The sequence below is a fragment of the Globicephala melas genome, chromosome 13 (genome assembly GCF_963455315.2).
Source record: "Globicephala melas chromosome 13, mGloMel1.2, whole genome shotgun sequence".
In the NCBI taxonomy this organism is placed as follows: Eukaryota; Metazoa; Chordata; class Mammalia; order Artiodactyla; family Delphinidae; genus Globicephala; species Globicephala melas.
The window spans coordinates 73,894,831-73,919,104 of NC_083326.1; the positions used below are offsets into that span (position 1 = coordinate 73,894,831).

The following is a 24,274-nucleotide window of genomic DNA, read 5'->3' on the forward strand; positions in this document are numbered from 1 at the left end:
GATAGTTCCTTAGCACTGAAGATAACAGAATTTTATCTGTATTACTATATTCTAAAAAGTACACCAAAAGCCACAAAGAGGGTCTGTAGAAAGTAGCTTAATATAAGATTTGGATACCACAACAAATTCTCTTAAGAAGAAAGGCAAATATGAAATCACACCATAATCCTTCATCTTCTAATAATAGTTCAATCCTCTCCTCTTTTAGATCAAGGGAGGTGTAGACTTTTCAGACCATATGGTTGGAGTAAAAGTCTATGTATAAGACGACCAGCAGAAACCATTATAGGCCAGTTTCAGTATAATAGGGCAGAGTCAGAAAAGCCCTTTGAATATAAGACCTATCTAGAAGAAAGAACACTTCAAAAATTCCCAGTTGCATTAGACACTGTAAAACAACTTACAGAAGAATGGCCCATATCCACTAGGAGTCTATGGAGAGAGATTTTGAAGAGAACATCTTAATATAATAGAAAACAAAATTTTTTCTATTGGGTTGGCCAAAAAGCTCCTTTGGTTTTTAAGTAAAAATAAAGACACATTTTTCATTTTCACCAGGAACTTTATTGAACAACGTATTCACCATTTTGTTCCACTACCTTCTGCCATTTTTCAGGCAACTTCATAATTCCATCTTCCCCAAACTGTTTAATCTCTTTGAGCAAAGAACTGTTCCAGGTGCCTTTTACAGTCTTCCAGGGAATTGACATTTTTTCCATTAAGAGAATTTTGTAAAGACCAAAACAAATGGAAATCCAAAGGTGCAATGTCTGGTGAATACGGCAGATGAATCAGAACTTCCCAGCCAAGCTGCAACAGTTTTTGCCTTGTCATCAAGGAAACATGCAGTCTTGCGTTACCATGATGGAAATTTATGCGTTTTCTGTTGACTAATTCCAGATGATTTTCCTCAAGCGCTGCTTTCAGTTGTTCTAATTGGGAGCAGTACTTGTTAATCGTTTGGTTTTCTGGAAGGAGCTCATAAAAGAGGACCCTTCCAATCCCACCATATACACAACATCACCTTCTTTGGATGAAGACTGGCCTTTGGTGTGGTTGGTGGTGGTTCATTTTGCTTGCCCCACAATCTCTTCCATTCCACATTATTGTACAGTATCCACTTTTCATCGCCTGTCACAATTTGTTTTAAAAACAAAATGTTTTCGTTACATTTAAGTAGAGAATCACATGCAGAAATACAGTCAAGAAGGTTTTTTTCACTTAACTTCTGTGGAACCCAAACCTCAACGCGATTAACATAACCAAGCTGGTGCAGATGATTTTCAACACTTGATTTGGATATTTTGAGTATGTTGGCTATCTCCTACGTGGTATAATGTTGATTGTTCTCAATTAATGTCTCAATTTGATCGTAATCAACTTCAACTGGTCTATCCAACCATGGAGCATTGTCCACCGAGAAATCTCCAGCATGAACTTCGCAAACCACTTTCGACACGTTCGATCAGTCACAGCACCTTCTCTATACACTGCACAAATATTTTTTTGCACTGCGTTTTTACCTTTCTTGAAATAATAAAGCATAGTATGCCGAAAATGTTGCGTTTTTTCTTCCATCTTCAATATTAAAATGGCTACACAAAAACTCACCAATTTTGATCAATTATTTTAAAATGCATGCCGATATGACAGCTGTCACAATATGATCTAACAAAATTGTTTCAAATGAACTTAAAGACAACTAAGCACTATTAGAGCCATCTTACGGAAAAAGCCAAATAACCTTTTTGGCCAATCCAATATTTTAAGGCAGAGATCATATTATATTCTGGAATGCCATTGCTAGGGATCAATAAGGATTAAGTGAGCAATTAATCAATAATCAGAGCTGGGGGCTTCCGTGGTGGCGCAGTGGTTGAGGGTTCGCCTGCCGATGCAGGGAACACGGGTTCGTGCCCCGGTCCGGGAGGATCCCACATGCCGCAGAGTGGCTGGGCCCGTGAGCCATGGCCGCTGAGCCTGCGCGTCTGGAGCCTGTGCTCTGCAATGGGAGAGGCCGCGGCAGTGAGAGGCCCGTGTACCGCAAAAAAAAAAAAAAAAAAAAAATCAGAGGTGGGTAACTGATTTTCCCTAAGAACTTTGGATCAGGAATAGCAAATGATTTAAAGTAGAACAGCCAGTGTCGACTTCAGGTAAAATGGGAAATAAGTAAAATTAGTCTTTGGTGACCTCTCCCACTCACGTTTCTTCTTCTCTTTTTATTCTATCTTCTATCCATCATCACGTGGCTACCCTGTGTTTAACTGCTGTTCTTATCCACTGTCAATGAATCTCTGGTAAAAAGCTTACTAGTAATAGTTTAGGGCCGAAGTCTTCCTGGGGTATTTAAAAGAGAACTCAAAAATGAAAAACAAATCTTCAAGGCTCCTGATATAAAGCTATAATGACAGAATAATAGGCAGTGGGGGCAAATTTGGAGATAGAGTTTGTTTTCTTGGAATTAGTGTCATAGCATGGGTTATAAAGAGAAGTATCAATACTGCATTTGTATGCATAGAAAGCAACAGAATATTATATATGAGAGTTAATCTTACATCTCTCCTTCTATTTTCCTTCAAAAATTAAATTGCTCTGTAAGCAACAAGGATATATTATATGGCACAGGGAAATATAGCCATTATCTTGTAATAACTTTACTTTTTTTTATTATTATTATATTTTGCGGTACGTGGGCCTCTCACTGTTGTGGCCTCTCCCGTTGCAGAGCACAGGCTCCAGACATGCAGGCTCAGTGGCCACGGCTCACGGGCCTAGCCGCTCCGTGGCATGTGGGATCCTCCTGGACTGGGGCACGAACCCGTGTCCCCTGCATCGGCAGGCAGACTCTCAACCACTGCACCACCAGGGAAGCCCCTGTAATAATTTTAAATGGAGTATAATCTATATAAATATTGAATCAATATGTTGTACACCTGAAACTAATATAATATTGTAAATCAACTATACTTCAATTTTAAAAAAAGGTTAATTTGTTCTACTACCAGGAGCCCAAGACTCAGGATAATATTCCCCCATGTTGTCTCCATCCTTGGCTTCTGGTCTCATGACTACTTCTTTAGAGAATAACTCTGTGCCTGAAGAACTTCTCTCAAATTCCAGTTAGTCTCTTAGCTTATGAGTGAATGAATGAATAAAAACTTTAAATACTATATCTATACATTTCTTGAACTTCTTTGACATTAATCTGCTTGAAGGGAGGGAACTGAACTAATTGTTTCTTTGTAGTATCTTCTAGCTCCAGGATTGTAGGATTATGTAAACAAACATGTAAAATGGATATATAGCCGTGGGTCATTACTAAATTGCAGGGAGTTAAGAAACTATACAAGTTGAAAATATAAAAGAATAATTATAAGGGTTGAATCCTCAGAGGTAAACAAGAGATAAAGGGATCAGAATATAGTCCTGGGCTGTACAATACAGTAGCCACTAGCTTCATGCCGTTAAATTAAAATTAAGATTAAATAAAATAGAGATTAAAAAAAATTAAATGAAATAAAAATTCAGTTCCTCAATCGCATCAGCCACATTTCAAGTGCTCAGTAGCCACATATGACTAGCGGCTATAGAACTGAACAGTACATAAAATATTTTAATCATTGCAAAGAGTTCTATTGACAGTACTTGTACAGACTGTAATATCCTGTCTGGGATGCTGATAAGGGGGTCTCGTCATATTAATTTTTCAAGGATTTCCTTACCGCACTTTGTCCTTACAACAAAAAAGAAAAAAAAGAGAGAAAAAAATTTAAAAGCATTCTATACTCCTGCCCTTTTCCAGCAGTATGTATCTAGAGCAAGGCTACAAAAAGCAAGAAGAGTATCTTCTTAAGAAGTCAGTCAAGTGAGAATTTAAGAGTATTGTAGCATTTTAGAGCTGGAAGAAGACATTAAAAATCACAAAGACCAGCACTTCATTTTTATGATGAAAAGTTGAGGCCCAAGAAAGGGAGATGACATGTCCAAGGACATACAGGAGATAAATGACAGAACTAGGTTTATAAGACAGATCTCCTGATTCACTTTCAAATGCTCTTTTCACAGTGCTATAATACCATTTATTCATTCAACAAACATTTGCTGAGTTTCCCCATATACATGACAGTATACCACTTTCATTTGTTCTAGAACTGATGTGTAGGCTCTGGAAGAAGTATGTTGGGAGGATTTCCAGATTCACTTACTCCATGGTGCTCTTGAAAAAAATTCCCCTTCAAAAAGCCACAACAGAATGGATACTACAGAAATAAAAGGGCTAGAATATTTGTAAGATATGTATAGTAAGATTAAAATACATAAAGACATTTAAAGAAATGAAAATTGCTAACATCAGAAAAATGTCTTCTGTTAAATCACTTAGTGATTTACTGAAAGAATCAGAAATAAGAAACTAAGTGTACTATACAATAGAATACTACTGAGCAATAAAAAGGAATGAATTACTTAGACACACTACAATGAATGAACTTCAAAAGCATTATGCTGAATAAAATAAACCAGACACAGAGACTACATTTTGTATGATATATGAAATGTCTATATGAAATGTCCAGAAAAGGAAAATCTATAGAGACAGAAAGTATATTAGTGGTTGCCTAGCGTAGGGTATGGAAAATGGATTAACAGTAAATGTGCATGAAGGATCTTATTGGGGCAAATAAAATATTCTGAAACTGATCTATGATGATAATTTTACAACCTGGTAAGTTTACTTTTAAAACCACTGAATTGTACACATGAAATAGGTGAACTATGTGACATGTAAGATATGTATACACAAAAAAGAATCCAGATGTACTGACTCACTGACTTTGTGTTCTCCTCTCTTTTTGTAATGCTAGACAGTGCCCCAAACTCTTTGTGAACCAAAGAAGGAAAGACAGTTGCTCCCTGGATCCATCTTGTTTTCTGATTACCACACATGAATTCCTCTGCCCTTCTTCACACCAATACCTGTTACCCACACATACCAAAGAAATACATCAGAGAAGAACAAACACCCTCCCTTTCCAATACCTGTAACCCAAATCCCATGTTAGTTGCCTGAGCACTTTCCCTAACTGCTCTCCAAGATCTTTTTCTTTACTCTAAAAATAATGACGGATTGGCATAGAGCCAAGAAGGATTTCCCTTACTGAAAGGAACCAGGCAGTAATGGCAATACTATAAATAATATTTCCTATAATCAAATCCTGTTGGTGGTGGCGGTGACGGCAAGAGAGAAGAGGAAGTCATGTCAACAGACTGGAAACTACGCCAGTGTTGTTTGAGTGCTGTTTGTCAAGGATGTATGGGTTTGTCTTAGCATATTGTTCATAACTATTAGCTCTGAATAAAACTTACCAGTGGAACTGTGCTCTGTCCACTCTGGTGGGGTTTCATCCTCAGCTCTTTGTACAGGTACCAGATGTAATTGACAGTGTAGAAAAATGAGGAAATGTAGAGTATCTAGGTGAAAATCAAAACAGCCCATCATAACTGTCCCACTATGGCTTCCTTCAATTTTCTACATTATTTTCTGCTGTAAGAATCCTACCTACTGGTCTATTAGTAACTTACCATCTACTATCCATACCATGCAAAACAGGGCCAAGTCTGGGAAACCTACCCAAGGCCTAAAATATGTCCCAGGTTTCTTATTTTATCCTTTTGAATATTCAGAGGAACCACAGCATTATCTACCTCCTCTCACCCAACTGTTCTAATTTTATGAGGATATCACAGAATCTTCTTCTATTTTATTTTTTAATTGCAAAGGACATAAGAAGGGTACAAATGACCTTGTTTACAAAACAGAAGTAGAGTCACAGATATAGAAAACAAACTTATGGTTACCAGGGGATAAGGGGTGGGGGGAGGGATAAACTGGGAGATTGGGATTGACATATACACACTACTATATATAAAATAGATAACCAATAAGGACCTACTGAATAGCACAGGGAACTCTACTCAATACTCTGTAATGGCCTATATGGGAAAAGAATCTTAAAAAAGAGTGGCTATATGTATATGTATAACTGATTCACTTTGCTGTACACCTGAAACTAATACAACATTGTAAATCAACTATACTCTAATAAAAATTTTCAAAAAAGAAAAGGCCATAAGAATTTCCATTTCTAATAATGATAGCCTAGGCTGTCTTAACCAAACTTACCAATCAAAAGAACAAAATATGTTGAATAAAATGTTTTTTAAATCTTTAAAAGCATCAAAGAGCTGACAAGATCACAATGAACCAGCAGCACAAAATCCAAGAGAAGGAATTTCTGCTTCCACCTTTGATGAAATAACATGAATAGAATTTGTCTTTCAGCCTTAAAAACTAAAAATTGGACAAAATATATGAAAACACCCTGTTTTCAAACACTGGATAACATCATTACAGAACAATAATCCCTGAAAGAAGAAAAACGAACAAATTGAGTTCATCAAGTTCCCCAGCTACCTGGCTAGGAAAAGTGAGTACAGTGATGGGGAATCCAAACAGAGACAAGCTGTCCTGGTGAGTTGAGGAGACATTTCAGTGTTTGGGGAGGCCAAGGCAGCTAAAATGTGTGAAGCAAATTATCAGAGAAGAGGCAGACACACAGAGACATAGTGCTCTGGAGATGTGCAGAGGTACCTTCAAGTCTTTGATTAAGTATTGATCTACACACATGGGAGAGAAAACCATGAAGAGAAGAGAAAGAAGCACCAGAAAGGAATAGGTGGAACAATCTCCAAAGGAATCCCTGAAGGAGTAGTTTGTGTTCCCATCAGCCAGTGTGGAATGACTTCCTAATCCATAGGCTGGAAGGGCAGTACTGTAGAATAATAAGGTAGAATCATAAGAAGAGTATTGCCTTACTATTGGGACCAAATTAGCTGTACATGAAATACTTTCCTAACTAAAGCTTGAAAGCAAGCCTTCAAAAAATAAAGGATCAAACAGACTCAGAGTTAACTATATATAAGACAAAATCCCCAAATTTAAATGGGATTTATATATGTATCTAAAATTTATGCATGTATATAAAACCTAATACCCAACAATGTTAAATCTAGAATGTGTGGTGTCTACTAAAATATTGTAAGTCATGTAGATAAGCAGGAAATTATGGCCCATAACTAAGAGGAAAATTAATCAACAGAAATGGACCCAGATACAACATAGATTATGAAAATTAGGAGACAAAAATGTTAAAGGAACTATTGTAAATATACTCAATATGTCCAAGAAGGTAGAGGAAAGCATGAGCACAACATTGAGAAATGGAAGATATAAAAAAGATCCAAGTTGAAATTCTAGAGATTTTAGAAAAATTCTAGAAAAATATAATATATGGAATTTAAAATATGGAAAATTAAAAACCGCAAAAAATTAGTAAACTTGAAGACACAGAAATAGAAACTAAAATGAAACATCTAGAGAAAAAAGACTGAAAAAAAATGAACAAAACTTCAGTGAGCTGTGGAATACAAGTGGGCTAACACACCTGGGATTGGAATTCCAGAAGGAGTAGAGAGGAAGGGAGAAACAAAGAAAATATGTTCGAGGAAATAATAACCAAAAATTTTCCAAATATGATGAAAATATTAACCACCATGTCTAAGAAGCTTAACAAAACCAAACATAAGAAACATGAAGAAACCACACCAAGGCACAAGGTAATCATGAATATAGATGCAAAAATCCTCAACAAAATATTAGCAAACCAAATTCAACAACACATAAAAAGAATCATACACCATGATCAAGCTGGATTTATTCCAGGGTCACAAAGATGGTTCAGCATATGCAAATCAATCAATGTGATACACCACATCAACAAAAGGAAAGGCTAAAACCACATGATCATCTCAATAGATGCAGAAAAGAGCATTTGACAAAATGCAACAATTCATAATAAAAATTCTCACCAAAGTGGGTATGGAGGGAAGACATCTCAACATAATAAAAGCTACTTATGACAAACCCATAACCAACATAATACTCAATGATGAAAAGCTGAAAGCCTTCTCACTAAATTCAGAACAAGACAAGGATGCCTACTCTCACCACTTCTATTCAGCACAGTATCGGAAGCCCTAGCCACAGAAATGAGACAAGAAAAAGAGATAAAACGTATACAAATTGGAGAGGAAGAGATAAAACTGCCACTATCTGCACATGACATGATACTCTATAGAGAGAACCCTGAAGTCCCCCACAAAAACTGTTAGAACTAATAAATGAATCCAGCAAGGTAGCGGAACACAAGAATATATAGAAATCTGTTGCATTTCTTTGCACTAACAATGAAATATCAGAAAGAGAAGGTGAAAAAACAATCCCATTCTAAATTGTATCCAAAAAAAAAAAATACCTAGGAGATGAAAGACCAAGGAGATGAAAGGTGTATATACTGAAAACTACAAAACATTGATAAAGGAAATAGACGATGATTCAAAGAAATGGAAAAATATCCCATGTGCTTGGACTGGAAGGCTTAATATTGTTAAAATGCCCATACTACCCAAAGCAATCTACAGATTTAATGCAATCCCTACTAAAATAACCATGACATTTTTCACAGAACTAGAACAAATAATCCTTAAATTTATATGGAACCACAAAAGACCCAGAATTGCCAAAGCAATTCTGAGGAAAAAGAACAAAGCTGGAGGCATAATGCTTCCAGATTTCAGACTATACTACAAAGCTACAATAATCAAAACAGTGTAGTACTGGCACAAAAACAGATATATAGTACAACGGAACAGAACAGAGAGCCCAGAAATAAACCCACGCACCTAGAGCAAAAAGACACATAACATACATAGGTCAGCTAACCTATGACAAAAGAGGCAAGAATATACAATGGAGAAAAGACAGTCTCTTTAACAAGTGGTGATGGGAAAGCTGGACAGCCGCATGTAAATCAATGAAGTTAGAACACTCACTCACACCATATACAAAAACAAACTCAAAATGGTTTAAAGCCTACATATAAGACATGACACCATAAAAGTCCTAGAAGAGAACATAGGCAAAACATTCTCTGACATAAATCGTAACAATATTTTCTTAGCTCAGTCTCCCAAGGCAATAGAAATAAAAACAAAAATAAACACATGGGTCCTAATCAAACTTAAAAGCTTTTGTACAGCAAAGGAAACCATCAACAAAATGAAAAGACAACCTATGGAATAGGAGAAAATATTTGCAAATGATGCAATGAACAAGGGGTTAATATCCAAAATATACAAACAATTCATACAAATCAATATCAAAAAAAAAAATCAAACAACCCAATCAAAACATGGGTAGAAGACCTGAATAGACATTTCTTTAAAGAGGACATGCAGATGGCCAACAGGCACATGAAAACATGCTCAACATCACTAATTATTAGAGAAATGCAAATCAAAACCACAGTGAGGTAACACTTCACACCAATCATAATGATTACCATCAAAAAGTCTACAAATGAAAATGCTGGACAGGGTGTGGAGAAAAGGGAACCATCCTACATTGTTGATGGGAATATAAATTGGTACAGCTACTATGGAGAACAGTATGGAGGTTCCTTAGAAAACTAAAATTAGAGTTACCATATGATCCAGCAATCCTACTCCTGGGCATATACCCAGAGAAAACTCTAACTTAAAAAGATACATGCACCCCAATGTTCACAGTAGCACTATTTACAATAGCCAAGACATGGAAGCAAACTAAGTGTCCATCGACAGATGAATGGATAAAGAAGATGTGGTTATACATACACAATGCAATATTACTCAGCCATAAAAAAGAATGAAATAATGCCATTTGCAGCAACACAGATGGACCTGGAGATTATCATACTAAGTGAAGTAAGTCAGGGAATTCCTTGGTGGTCCAGTGGTTAGGACTTGGTGCTTTCACTGTTGTGGCTTGGGTTCAAACCCTGGTCGGGGAACTAAGATCCTGCAAGCTGTTCTGCGTGGCCAAAAATGAATAAATAAATAAGTGAAGTAAGTTAGACAATGAAAGATGAAACATTTATATACGGAATCTAAAAAAATGATACCAATGAACTTATTTATAAAACAGAAACAGACTCATAGACATAGAAAACAAACTTATGGTTACCAAAGGGGAAAGGTGGGAGGGGGATGGATAAATTGGGAGTTTGGGATTGACGTATACACACTACTGTATTTAAAACAGACAACCAACAAGGACCTACTGTATAGCACAGGGAACTCTGCTCAATATTCTGTAATAACCTAAATGGGAAAAGAATTTGAAAAAGAATAGATATATGTATATGTATAACTGAATCACTTTGCTGTACACCTGAAACTAACACAACACTAAATCAAAACAGTCCAATATAAAATGAAAACTTTTAAATAAAAATAAATTAAAAAAATAAAAATTAGGGCTTCCCTGGTGGCGCAGTGGTTGAGAGTCCACTGCCAATGCAGGGGACATGGGTTCGTGCCCCGGTCTGGAAAGATCCCACAGGCCACGGAGCGGCTGGGTCCGTGAACCATGGCCACTGAGCCTGCGCGTCCGGAGCCTGTGCTCCACAAAGGGAGAGGCCACAACAGTGAGAGGCCCACGTACCAAAAAAAAAAAAAGATGGAAAAAAAAATTTTTTTTAAATGTTTTTAATTTTAAAAAGTTTTAAAAAAAGATGTGGTATATATACAATGTAGTATTACTCAGCCATAAAAAAGAATGAAATATTGCCATTTGCAGCAACATAGATGAACCTAGAGAATATTATCCTTAGTGAAGTAAGTCAGAGAAAGACAAATATATATGATATCACTTATATGTGCAATCTAAAAATAATACAAATGAATCTGTACACAAAACATAAACAGACTCAGATATATGAAACAAACTTATGGTTACCAAAGAGAAGAGGGAACGGGGAGGGACAAATTAGGAGTATGGGGTTAACAAATACAAACCACTGTACATAAAATAGATAAGCAACGAGGATTTCCCATATAGTACAGGGAATTATAGTCAATACCTTGTAATAATCTATAATGGAAAATCTGAAAAAACATATATATAGAACTGAATCACATTGCTGTACACCTAAAATTAACACAATATTGTAACTCAACTACACTTCAATTTAGGAACTTCCCTGGCAGTCCACTGGTTAAGACTCTGCACTCCCAGTGCAGGAGGCACAGGTTCACTCCCTGGTTGGGGAACTAAGACCCCGCATGCCTCATGGCACGGCCAAATAAATTAATGAATTAAAAAAAACTATACTTCTAATTAAAAAAGCAGACATCATAATCAAATCACTGAAAGTCATGGGAAAACAGAAAATACCAAAAGCATCTAAAGCAAAAAGACACATTACATACATAGGAACAAAGATGAGAATGATAGCAGACACAATGCAGAAACAATCAGAAACAATGCAATCCAGAAAACATTAGGAGCAACATCTTTAAAATACTGAAAGGGAAAAAAAAATCTGTCAACCCAGAATTTTATACACAGTGAAAATACCTTCCAAACAAAGGAAAAAAATAAGGACTTTTTCAGACAAACAAAAGCTGAGAGATTACACCGAAGCACACCATTACTATAAGAAATGTTAAAGGAAGTACTTCAGGGAAAAAATGTAGTAACAGATAGAAATTTGGATCTACACAAAGGAATTAAGAGCATCAAAAATGTGAATCATTTGGTGCTTCCTCAAATAATTAAACATAAAATTACTGTATGATTCAACAATTCCACTCTTAGGTATATACCCAAAATAATTGGAAATAAGTATTCAATCACATGCACGTGCATGTATATAAAGGTGAAAAGGTAGAAGCAGTGCAAATGTCCATAATCAGAAGAATAAATAAGCAAATTATGATGTATACACACAGTGGAATATTATTCAGCCATAAAAAGGAATGAAGTACTGATACATGCTACAATGTAGACGATCCTTCAAGACATTATGCTAGGGCTTCCCTGGCGGTGCAGTGGTTAAGAAGCCGCCTGCCAATGCAGGGGACATGGGTTCAAGCCCTGGTCCAGGAAGACCCCACATGCTGCAAAGCGACTAAGCAACAACTACTGAGCCTGCACCACAACTACTGAGCCTGCACTCTAGAGCCCACGAGCCACAACTACTGAAGCCAATGCACCACAACTGCTGAAGCTCGTGTGCCTAGAGGCTGTGCTCCACAACAAGAGGAGCCACCGCAATAAGAAGCCTGCGCACTGCAATGAAGATTAGCCCCCACTTGCCACAACTAAAGAAAGCCCACACACAGCAACGAAGACACAATGCAGCCAAAAATAAATTTATTAAAAAAAAAATCTTCCCTGTGTAAAAAATAAAAAAAGACATTATGCTAAGTGAACAAAGCCAGACACAAAAGGTCACATTTTGAATGATTTTATTACTACATCAAATAATATAGAATAGATATAGCCATAGATACTAAATTCAGACTGGTGGTTCCCAAGTGTTGGAGGTAGGAAAGACGGGGAGAAACTGTTTAATGAGTAAGCTGTTTTACTTTGGAAGGACAGAAATGTTTTGGAACTAGATAGAGATGGTGGTTGCACAACACTGTGAATGTACTAAATACCACTAAACTGTTATTCACTTTAAAATGGTTAATTTCATGTTATGTGAATCTCACCTCAATAAATTATTTTTTAAAACCTTCGTGCATGAAAGGACATTATTAAGAAAGTGAAAAGACAACCTAAAGAATGGGAAAAAATATTTGCAAATGATATATCTGATATGGATCTATTATTCAGAATATATTTTAGGGCTTCCCTGGTGGCACAGTGGTTGAGAGTCTGCCTGCCGATGCAGGGGACGTGGGTTCGTGCCCCGGTCTGGGAAGATCCCACATGCCGCAGAGCGGCTGGGCCTGTGAGCCATGGCCACTGGGCCTGCGCGTCTGGAGCCTGTGTTCTGCAATGGGAGAGGCCACAACAGTGAGAGGCCCGCGTACCGCAAAAAAAACAAAAACAAAAAACCAGAATATATTTTAAAAACTCTTACAACTCAACAACCAAAAGACAAAGCTGTGGTGTCACTCTACACAGCTCACCTCCCAATACACACCGGGAGTCCACACAGGCCTCCACCAGCTCTATGGAGCAAAGAGGGCCGAGAGCAGTGGAGGCTGGGAAAGTGATTGGCTGTGAGGGACAAAGGACACCTGCATCCGAGGCTGCATCTGAGTAGAGTCGCAGGCACTTACACAGGCAGCACATCAGACCTGTATCTGCACATGGGCCCCCCCCTTGCTTTGGCACTCCCCTCCTCAGGGGCAAGAGACCTGGTGTGGGGAGAGCGAAAAACACACACTTAAAGGGAACAGAGCCAGCCTGAGTCCAACCCTCAGGGGTTCTGCTCCAGTAACTTGGGATCAGACCCTGCCCCACGTAGGGTCATGATGGCCACTGAGCAGAGGGAAAGCCCTGCCTCACACAGTGCCAGTTCACGCCCCTCCATCTCCAGCCCCACTCCCTACTGGGGTGATAGCTGCCAGCACACCCTGTGGAAATATGTGACTGGCATACAAGTCAAATCCAGCTCTCCCACCAAAGGCACCGGACACATGCAGTCCGTATAGGGACACTCCCTCATAAGAGCACCCCTTCAAAACTGCAATAGGTAACTATTTCACCTAAATTCATAGAGGCAGAGAAAGTTACACAAATGAAAAAAGCAGAAGAACTACTCTCAATTGAAAGAGAAAATCCCTGGAAAAATGAAATAATGAAATGGAAAGAAACAATTTACCAGATAAAGAATTCAAAACATTGGTAATGAAATTACCAATGTTAACTGAATTAGGGAAAAGAATTGATGCAAACAGCGAACATTTTAACAAGCAACTAGAAGATATAAAAAAAGACCCAATCAGAAATGAATAATTCAATAGCTGAAATAAGAAACAACACACTAGACGGGATGAATAGCAGACTAAGTGATACAGAAGAATGCATAAGTGATCTGGATGACAGAATAATGGAAACAATCCAATCGTAACAGCAGAAAGAAAAACAACTTTTTAAAAAATTAAAGCAATTCAAGAGATCTCTGGGATAACATTAAGCATACCAACATTCACATTATAAGGGATCCCAGAAGGAGAAGAGAGAGTGAAGGGGATCTAAAATGTAATTAAGGAAATTATGGCTAAAAACTTCCCAAACCTGAAGAAGGAAACAGATATCCAGGTACAGGAAGCACAGAGGGTCCCAAACAAGATCAACTCAAACAGACTCACAATAAGACATATCATAATTAAAATGGCAAAAGTTAAAGAGAATACTAAAGGCAACAAGAGAAAAACAAAAAGTCATATACAAGCGAATCCCCATAAGGCTAAGAGCTGATTTCTCTGCAGCAACTTTACAGGCCAGAAGGGAGTGGCATGATTATTCAAAGTGCTGAAAGGGAAAAACCTGCAACCGAGGATACTCTACCCAGCAAGACTATCATTTAGAATAGAAGGAGAGACAAAGAATCTCTCAGATAAGCTAAAACTAAAACAGTTCATCAATATTAAACCTACCCTAAAAGAAATGTTGAAGGGTCTTCTCTAAGTGGAAAAGAAATAAGAATCTACAGGAAAGGGGAAATCCCACTAGGAAAGGCAAATATATATATGGTAAGGACTGGGGATCAACCATTAAATAAGCCAGTATGTAGAATAAAAGATAAAAAATTGTAAAAGTGACTATGACTACAATAAATAGATAAGGGATAAGCACAAAGATGTAAAATATGGCATCAAAAACATAAAATGTTGGGGAGGTGAGTAAAAAATGTAAATATTTTAGAATGTGTTTGAACTTAAAAATTACCAGTTTAAAACAAGTTGATATAATTATAGGTCAACATATATGAGTCCCATGGTAACCACAAATCAAAAACCTACAATAGATACACAAAAACTAAGAAGAAAGAAACACAAGTATACTTCTAAAGAAAATCATCAAACATAGGGGAAGAAACTAAAAGAAGAAATGAACAGAGAAGAACTATAAAAACAATGAGAAAACAAGCAATAAAATAGCAATAAGTACATATCTATTAAAAATTACTTTAAATGTCAAGAGACTAAATACTCCAATCAAAAGACAGAGTGTGGCTGACTGGATGAAAAAAACAAGACCCTTCAATATGCTGCCTACAAGAGACTTCACTTCAGGGCTAAAGACACATACAGACTGAAAGTGACAGAATGGAAAAAGATATTTCAAGCAAATGGAAATGACAAGAAAGCAGGGGTAGCAATACTCATATCAGACTAAATAGACTGTAAAACATAGGCTATAATAAAAGACAAAGAAGGGAATTATATAATAATAAAGGGATCAACACAGAGGAGGCTACTACACTCATTAACATATATGCACCCAATACAGAAGCGTCTAAATATATAAAGCAAATACTAACAGACATAAAGGGAGAAACTGACAATAATAAGTAGGGGACTTTAACACCCCATTTACATCAATGGACAGATCATCTAGATGGAAAATCAGTAAGGCAACAATAGACTAGTTGGACTTAGATATCAACAGGCCGTTACACCCCAAAACAGCAGAATAGACATTCTTTTCAAGGGCACATGGAATGTTCTACAGTATAGATCACATGCTACACCACAAAACAAGACTCAACAAATTTAAGAGGATAAAAATTATATCAAGCATTTTTTCTGACCACAAAAGTATGCTAAATACATTAAAGGGATCATACACCATGATCAAGTGGGATTTATCCCAAAATGCAAAGATGGTTCAATATCGGCAAATCAATCAGTGTGATACATCACATTAACAAATTGAAGAACAAAAATCATGTGAGAGGGGCTTCGCTGGTGGCACAGTGGTTAAGAATCTGCCTGCCAATGCAGGGGACATGGGTTCGAGCCCTGGTCCTGGAAGATCCCACATACCATGGAGCAACTAAGCCCGTGGTCACAATTACTGAGCCTGTGCTCTGGAGCCTGTGAGCCACAACTACTGAGCCTGCATGCCACAACTACTGAAGCCTGCACGCCTACAGCCCGTGCTCTGCAACAAGAGAAGCCACTGCAATGAGAAGCCCGCACACCACAATGAAGAGTAGCCCCCGACTGCCACAACTACAGAAAGCCCGCACACAGCAGTGAAGACCCAATGCAGCCAAAAATAAATAAATAAAATAATAAATTTATAAAAGAAAAAAGATCATGTGACAATCTCAACATATGCAGAAAAAGCTTCTGACAAAATTCAACATTCATTTATGATAAAAACTCTTAACAAAGTGAGTATAGAAGGAACATATCTCAACATTATAAAGACCATTTATGACAAGCCAACAGCAGCATCATACTCAACAGTGAAAAGCTGAACGCATTTCCTCTGAGATCAACAACAAGACAAGAATGCCCACTCTTGTCACTTCTATTCAACATAGTATTGGAAGTCCTAGCCACAGCAATCAGACACGAAAAAGAAATGAAAGATAAAAGGAATGCAAATTGGAAAGGAAGAAGTAAAACTGTCACGGTTTGCAGATGACATGACACTATGCATAGAAATCCTATAGACACCAAAAGACTATTAGAACTCATAAATCAACTCCATAAATTTTCAGGATACATAATTAATATGCAGAAATCTGTTGCGTTTCTATACACTAACAATGAACTACTAGAAAGAGAAATTAAGAAAACAATCCCACATACAATAGCATCAAAAAGAATAAAATACCTGGTAATAACTCTAACCATGGAGGTAAAAGACCAGTATTTGGAAAACTTTAAGACACTGATGAAGGAAACTAAAGATGACACAAACAGATGGAAAAATATCCCATGTTCATGGATTGGAAGAATTAATACTGTTAAAAAGAACATAGTACCCAAGGCACTCTACAGATTCAATGCAATCCCTATCAAAATACCAATGGTATTTTTCACAGAACTAGAATAAATAATTTAAAACTTTGTATGGAAACACAAAATACCTTTAATAGAGAGAACAATCTTGAGAAAGAAGAACAAAGCAGGAAGAATCATGATCCCTAACTTCATATTACACTACAAAGCTACAGTCACCAAAACAGTATAGTACTGGCATTAAAAACAGATACACAGATCAATGGAACAGGACAGAAAGCCCAGAAATAAACCCATGCACTTATGGTCAATTAATCTACAACAAAGAAGGCAAGAATATACAATGGAGAAAAGACAGTCTCTTCAATAAGTGGTGCTGAGAAAACCAGACAGCTACATGTAAATCAAATTAGAACATTCCCTAACGCCATATAAAAGAATACATTCAAAATGCATTAAAGACCTAAATGTAAGACCGGATAATATAAAACTAGAGGAAAACATAGGCAGAACATCCCTTGACATAAACACAGCAATATTTTTTTGGATCCTTTTCCTAAATAAAGGAAATAAAAGCAAAATAAACAAATGGAACCTAATTAAACTTAAAAACTTTTGCAAAGCAAAGGAAACCATCACCGAAACAAAAAGACAACCTACAGAATGGGAGAAAACATTTGCGAATGATATGACTGATAAGGGATTAATATCCAACATACATAAACAGCTCACACAATTCAACATCAAAAAGCAAATAACCTGATTAAAAATGGGCAGAAGAACTGAATAGACATTTTTCCAAAGAGGAAATGCAGATGGCCAACAGAAACATGAAAAGGTGTTCAACATTGCTAATCATCAGGGAAATGCAAATCAAAACCACCATTAGAGAGGAGCTTCAAGATGGCGGAAGAGTAAGACGCAGAGATCACTTTTCTCCCCACAAATACATCAGAAATACATCTACATGTGGAACAACTCCTACAGAACACCTACTGAACGCTAGCAGAAGGCCTCAGACCTCCCAAAAGGCAAGAAACTCCCTACCAGGGTAGGGCAAAAGAAAAAAGGAAAAACAGAGACAAGAATAGGGACGGGACCTGCACCAGTGGGAGGCAGCTGTGAAGGACGAAAGGTTTCCACACACTAGGAAGCCCCTTCGCAGGCGGAGACTGCAGGTGGTGGAGGGGGGAAGCTTTGGAGCCACGGAGGAGAGTGCAGCAACAGGGGTGTAGAGGGCAAAGCGGAGAGATTCCCACACAGAGGACAGGTGCTGACCAGCACTCACCAGCCTGAAAGGCTTGTCTGCTCACCCGCCGGGACGGGTGGGGGCTGGGAGCTGAGACTCGGGCTTCAGTCGGATCCCAGGGAAAGGACTGGGGTTGGCTGCGTGAACACAGCCTGAAGGGGGCTAGTGTACCACAGCTAGCCGGGAGGGAGTCAGGGAAAAAGTCTGGAGCTGCTGAAGAGACAGGAGACTTTTTCTTGCCTCTTTGTTTCCTGGTGCGCGAGGAGAGGGGATTCTGAGCACCGCTTAAAGGAGCTCCAGAGACGGGCACGAGCCGCAGCTATCAGCGCGGACCTCAGAGACGGGCATGGGACGCTAGGGCGGCTGCTGCAGTCACCAAGAAGCCTGTGTACAAACACAGGTCACTCTCCACACCTCCCCTCCCGGGAGCCTGTGCAGCCCGCCACTGCCAGAGTCCCATGATCCAGGGACAACTTCCCCGGGAGAATGCACGGCGCGCCTCAGGCTGCTGCAATGTCATGCCGGCCTCTGCCACTGCAGGCTCGCCCCGCATCCGTACCCCTCCCTCCCCTCGGCCTGAGTGAGCCAGAGACCCCAAAGCAGCTGCTCCTTTAACCCCATCCTGTCTGAGCGAAGACCAGACGCTCTCAGGCGACCTACATGCTGAGGCGGGTCCAAATCCAAAGCTGAACCCCAGGAGCTGAGCGAACAAAGAAGAGAAAGGGAAACTTCTCCCAGCAGCCTCAGGAGCAGCGGATTAAATCTCCACAATCAACTTGATGTACCCTGCATCTGTGGAATACCTGAATAGACAATGAATCATCCCAAAGTGAGGAGGTGGACTTCAGGAGCAAAGATATATATATATATTTTTTCCCTTTTTCTCTTTTTTGTGAGTGTGTATGTGCATGCTTCTGTGTGTGATTTTGTCTGTATAGCTTTGCTTTTACCATTTGGCCTCGGGTTCTGTCTGTCCAGTTTGTTTTGGTTTTTTTTTACTTAAAAATATTTTTTTCTTAATAATTATTTTTTAAATAACTTTATTTTATTTTATCTTCTTTCTCTCTTTCTTTCTTTTTTTTCTCCCTTTTATTCTGAGCCGTGTGGAGGACAGGCTCTTGGTGCTCCAGCCAGGCGTCAGGGCTGTGCCACTGAAGTGGGAGAGCCAAGTTCAGGACACTGGTCCACAAGAGACCTCCCAGCTATACGTAATATCAAACGGCGAAAATATCCCAGAGATCTCCATCTCAATGCTAAGACCCAGCTCCACTCAACGACCAGCAAGCTACGGTGCTGGACACCCTATGCCAAACAACTAGCAAGACAGGAATACAACCCCATCCATTAGCAGAGAGGCTGCCTAAATCATAATAAGGCCACAGACACCCCAAAACACACCACCAGATGTGGACCTGCCCAACAGAAAGACAAGATCCAGCCTCATCCACCAGAACACAGGCACTAGTGCCCTCCACCAGGAAGCCTACACAACCCACTGAACCAACCTTAGCCACTGGGGACAGGCACCAAAAACAACAGGAACTATGAACCTGCAGCCTGCAAAAAGGAGACCGCAAACAGTAAGTTAAGCAAAATGAGAAGACAGAGAAACACACAGCAGATGAAGGAGCAAGGCAAAAACCCACCAGACCTAACAAATGAAGAGGAAATAGGCAGTCTACCTGAAAAAGAATTCAGAATAATGATAGTAAAGATGATCCAAAATCTGGGAAATAGAATGGAGAAAATTTTTTAAATGAAGAAACATTTAACAAGGACCTAGAAGAACTAAAGAGCAAACAAACAGTGATGAACAACACAATAAGTGAAATTAAATATTCTCTAGAAGGGATCAATAGCAGAATAACTGAGGCAGAAGAATGGATAAGTGACCTGGAAGATAAAATAGTGGAAATAACTACTACAGAAGAGAATAAAGAAAAAAGAATGAAAAGAATTGAGGACAGTCTCAGAGACCTCTAGGACTATATTAAATGCACCAACATTCAAATTATAGGGGTCCCAGAAGAAGAAGAGAAAAAGAAAGGGACTGAGAAAATATTTGAAGAGATTATAGTTGAAAACTTCCCTAATATGGGAAAGGAAATAGTTAATCAAGTCCAGGAAGTACAGAGAGTCCCAACAGGATAAATCCAAGGAGAAGCACGCCAAGACACATATTAATCAAACTATCAAAAATTAAATACAAAGAACAAATATTAAAAGCAGCAAGGGAAAAAAAACCAAGTAACACATAAGGGAATCCCCATAAGGTTAACAGCTGATCTTTCAGCAGAAACTCTGCAACCCAGAAGGGAGTGGCAGGACATATTTAAAGTGATGAAAGAGAAAAACCTACAACCAAGATTACTCTACCCAGCAAGGATCTCATTCAGATTTGATGGAGAAATTAAAAGCTTTACAGACAAGCAAAAGCTAAGAGAATTCAGCACCACCAAACCAGCTTTACAACAAGTGCTAAAGGAACTTCTCTAGGCAGGAAACACAAGAGAAGGAAAACACCTACAATAACAAACCCAAAACAATTAAGAAAATGGGAATAGGAACATACATATTGATAATTACCTTAAATGTAAATGGATTAAATGCTCCAACCAAAAGACACAGACTGGCTGAATGGATACAAAAACAAGACCCATATATATGCTGTCTACAAGAGACCCACTTCAGACCTAGGGACACATACAGACTGAAAGTGAGGGGATGGAAAAAGATATTCCATGCAAATGGAAATCAAAAGAAAGCTGGAGTAGCAATTCTCATATCAGACAAAATAGACTTTAAAACAAAGACTATTACAAGAGACAAAGAAGGACACTATATAATGATCAAGGGATCAATCCAAGAAAAAGATATAACAGTTGTAAATATTTATGCACCCAACATAGGCGCACCTCAATAAATAAGGCAAATACTAACAGCCATAAAAGGGGAAATTGATAGTAACACAATCATAGTAGGGGACTTTTAACACCCCACTTTCACCAATGGACAGCTGATCCAAAAAGAAAATAAATAAAGAAACACAAGCTTTAAAGGATACATTAAACAAGATGGACTTAATTGATATTTATAGGACATTCCATCCAAAAACAACAGAATACATATTCTTCTCAAGTGCTCATGGAACATTCTCCAGGATAGATCGTATCTTGGGCCACAAATTAAGCCTTGGTAAATTTAAGAAAATTGAAGTCATATCAAGTATCCTTTCCAACCACAACGCTATGAGACTAGATATCAATTACAAGAAAAAAATCTGTAAGAAATACAAACACATGGAGGCTAAACAATACACTACTTAATAACCAAGAGATCACTGAAGAAATCAAAGAGGAAATCAAAAAATACCTAGAAACAAATGACAATGAAAACACAATGACCCAAAACCTATGGGATGCAGCAAAAGCAGTTCTAAGAGGGAAGTTTATAGCAATACAATCCTGCCTTAAGAAGCAAGAAACATCTCAAATAAACAACCTAACCTTACACCTAAAGCAACCAGAGAAAGAAGAACAAAAACCCCCCAGTTAGCAGAAGGAAAGAAATCATAAAGATCAGATCAGAAAAAAAATGAAAAAGAAATGAAGGAAACGATAGCAAAGATCAATAAAACTAAAAGCTGGTTCTTTAAGAAGATAAACAAAATTGATAAATCATTAGCCAGACTTGTCAAGAAAAGAGGGAGAAGACTCAAATCAATAGAATTAGAAATGAAGGAGGAGAAGTAACAACTGACACTGAAGAAATACAAAGGATCATGAGAGATCCTTTGTACAAGAGAGATCATTTGAGATCCTAGATACAAGCAATTATATGCCCATAATATGGACAATCTGGAAGAAATGGACAAATTCTTAGAAATGCACAACCTTCCGAGACTGAACCAGGAAGAAATAGAAAACATAAACAGACCAATCACAAGCACTGAAATTGAAACTGTGATTTAAAATCTTGCAACAAACAAAAGCCCAGAACCAGATGGCTTCACAGGTGAATTCTATCAAACATTTAGAGAAGAGCTAATACCTATCCTTCTCAAACTCTTCCAAAATATAGCAGAGGGAGGAACACTCCAAAACTCATTCTACGAGGCCACCATCACCCTGATACCAAAACCAGACAAAGATGTCACAAAGAAAAAAAACCACAGGCCAATATCACTGATGAATATAGATGCAAAAATCCTCAACAAAATACTAGCAAACAGAATCCAACAGCACATTAAAAGGATCATACACTATGATCAAGTGGGGTTTATCCCAGGAATGCAAGGATTCTTCAATATATGCAAATCAATCAATGTGATACACCATATTAACAAACTGAAGGAGAAAAACCATATGATCATCACAATAGATGCAGAGAAAGCTTTTGACAAAATCCAACACCCATTTATGATAAAAACCCTCCAGAACGTAGGCATAGAGGGAACTTACCTCAACATAATAAAGGCCATATATGACAAACCCACAGCCAACATCGTCCTCAGTGGTGAAAAACTGAAAGCATTTCCACTAAGATCAGGAACAAGACAAGGTTGCCCACTCTCACCACTATTATTTAACATAGTTTTGGAAGTTTTAGCCACAGCAATCAGAGAAGAAAAAGAAATAAAAGGAATCCAAATTGGAAAAGAAGTAAAGCTGTCACTGTTTGCAGATGACATGATACTATACGTAGAGAATCCTAAAGATGCTACCTGAAGACTACTAGAGCTAATCAATGAATTTGGTAAAGTAGTAGGATACAAAATTAATGCACAGAAATCTCTTGCATTCCTATATACTAATGATGAAAAATCTGAAAGTGAAATTAAGAAAACACTCACATTTACCACTGCAACAAAAAGAATAAAATATCTAGGAATAAACCTACGTAAGGAGACAAAAGACCTGTATGCAGAAAATTATAAGACACTGATGAAAGAAATTAAAGATGATATAAATAGATGGAGAGATATACCATGTTCTTGGATTGGAAGAATCAACATTGTGAAAACGACTCTACTACCCTAAGCAATCTACAGATTCAATGCAATCCCTATCAAACTACCAGTGGCATTTTTCACAGAACTAGAACAAAATTTTTCACAATTTGTATGGAAATACAAAAGACCCCGAATAGCTAAAGCAATCTTGAGAAAGAAAAACGGAGCTGGAGGAATCAGGCTCCCTGACTTCAGACAACACTACAAAGCTTCAGTAATCGAGACAGTATGGTACTGGTTCAGAAACAGAAATGTAGATCAATGGAACAGGATAGAAAGCCCAGAGATAAACCCACACACATATGGTCACCTTATCTTTGATAAAGGAGGCAAGAATATAAAATGGAGAAAAGACAGTCTCTTCAATAAGTGGTGCTGGGAAAACTGGAGAGCTACATGTAAAAGAATGAAATTAGAACACTCCCTAACACCATACACAAAAATAAACTCAAAATGGATTAAAGACCTAAATATGAGGCCAGACACCATCAAACTCTTAAAGGAAAACATAGGCAGGACACTCTATGACATAAATCACAGCAAGATCCTTTTTGACCCACCTCCTAGAGAAATGGAAATAAAAACAAAAATAAACAAATGGGACCTAATGAAACGTCAAAGCTTTTGCACAGCAAAGGAAACCATAAACAAGACAAAAGGACAACCCTCAGAATGGGAGAAAATATTTGCAAATGAAGCAACTGACAAAGGAGTAATCTCCAAAATTTACAAGCAGCTCATGCAGCTTAATATCAAAAAAACGAACAACCCAGTCCAAAAATGGGCAGAAGACCTAAACAGACATTTCTCCAAAGAAGATATACAGATTGCCAACAAACACATGAAAGAATGCTCAACATCATTAATCATTAGAGAAATGCAAATCAAAACTACAATGAGGTATCATCTCACACCGGTCAGAATGGCCATCATCAAAAAATCTACAAAGAATAAATGCTGGAGAGGGTGTGGAGAAAAGAGAACCCTCTTGCACTGTTGGTGGGAATGTAAATTGATACAGCCACTATGGAGAACAGTATGGAGGTTCCTTAAAAAACTAAAAACAGAACTACCATATGACCCAGCAATCCCACTACTGGGCATATACCCTGAGGAAACCATAATTCAAAAAGAGT

General features: G+C 38.0%; 1 protein-coding gene across 5 annotated transcripts in view; it reads right to left on the minus strand.

Moving 5' to 3' along the window:
* The window catches only part of TMEM116 (transmembrane protein 116), a 132,784-nt gene that overhangs the window by 49,893 nt on the left and 58,617 nt on the right, over nucleotides 1-24,274 (minus strand). For all 5 annotated transcript variants that reach the window (XM_030860517.2, XM_070047071.1, XM_060311083.1 and 2 more), the window contains exon 5: nucleotides 5,365-5,469. In XM_030860517.2, the coding sequence (XP_030716377.1) occupies nucleotides 5,365-5,469 (105 nt within the window). The remainder of the gene's footprint in view (nucleotides 1-5,364; nucleotides 5,470-24,274) is intronic.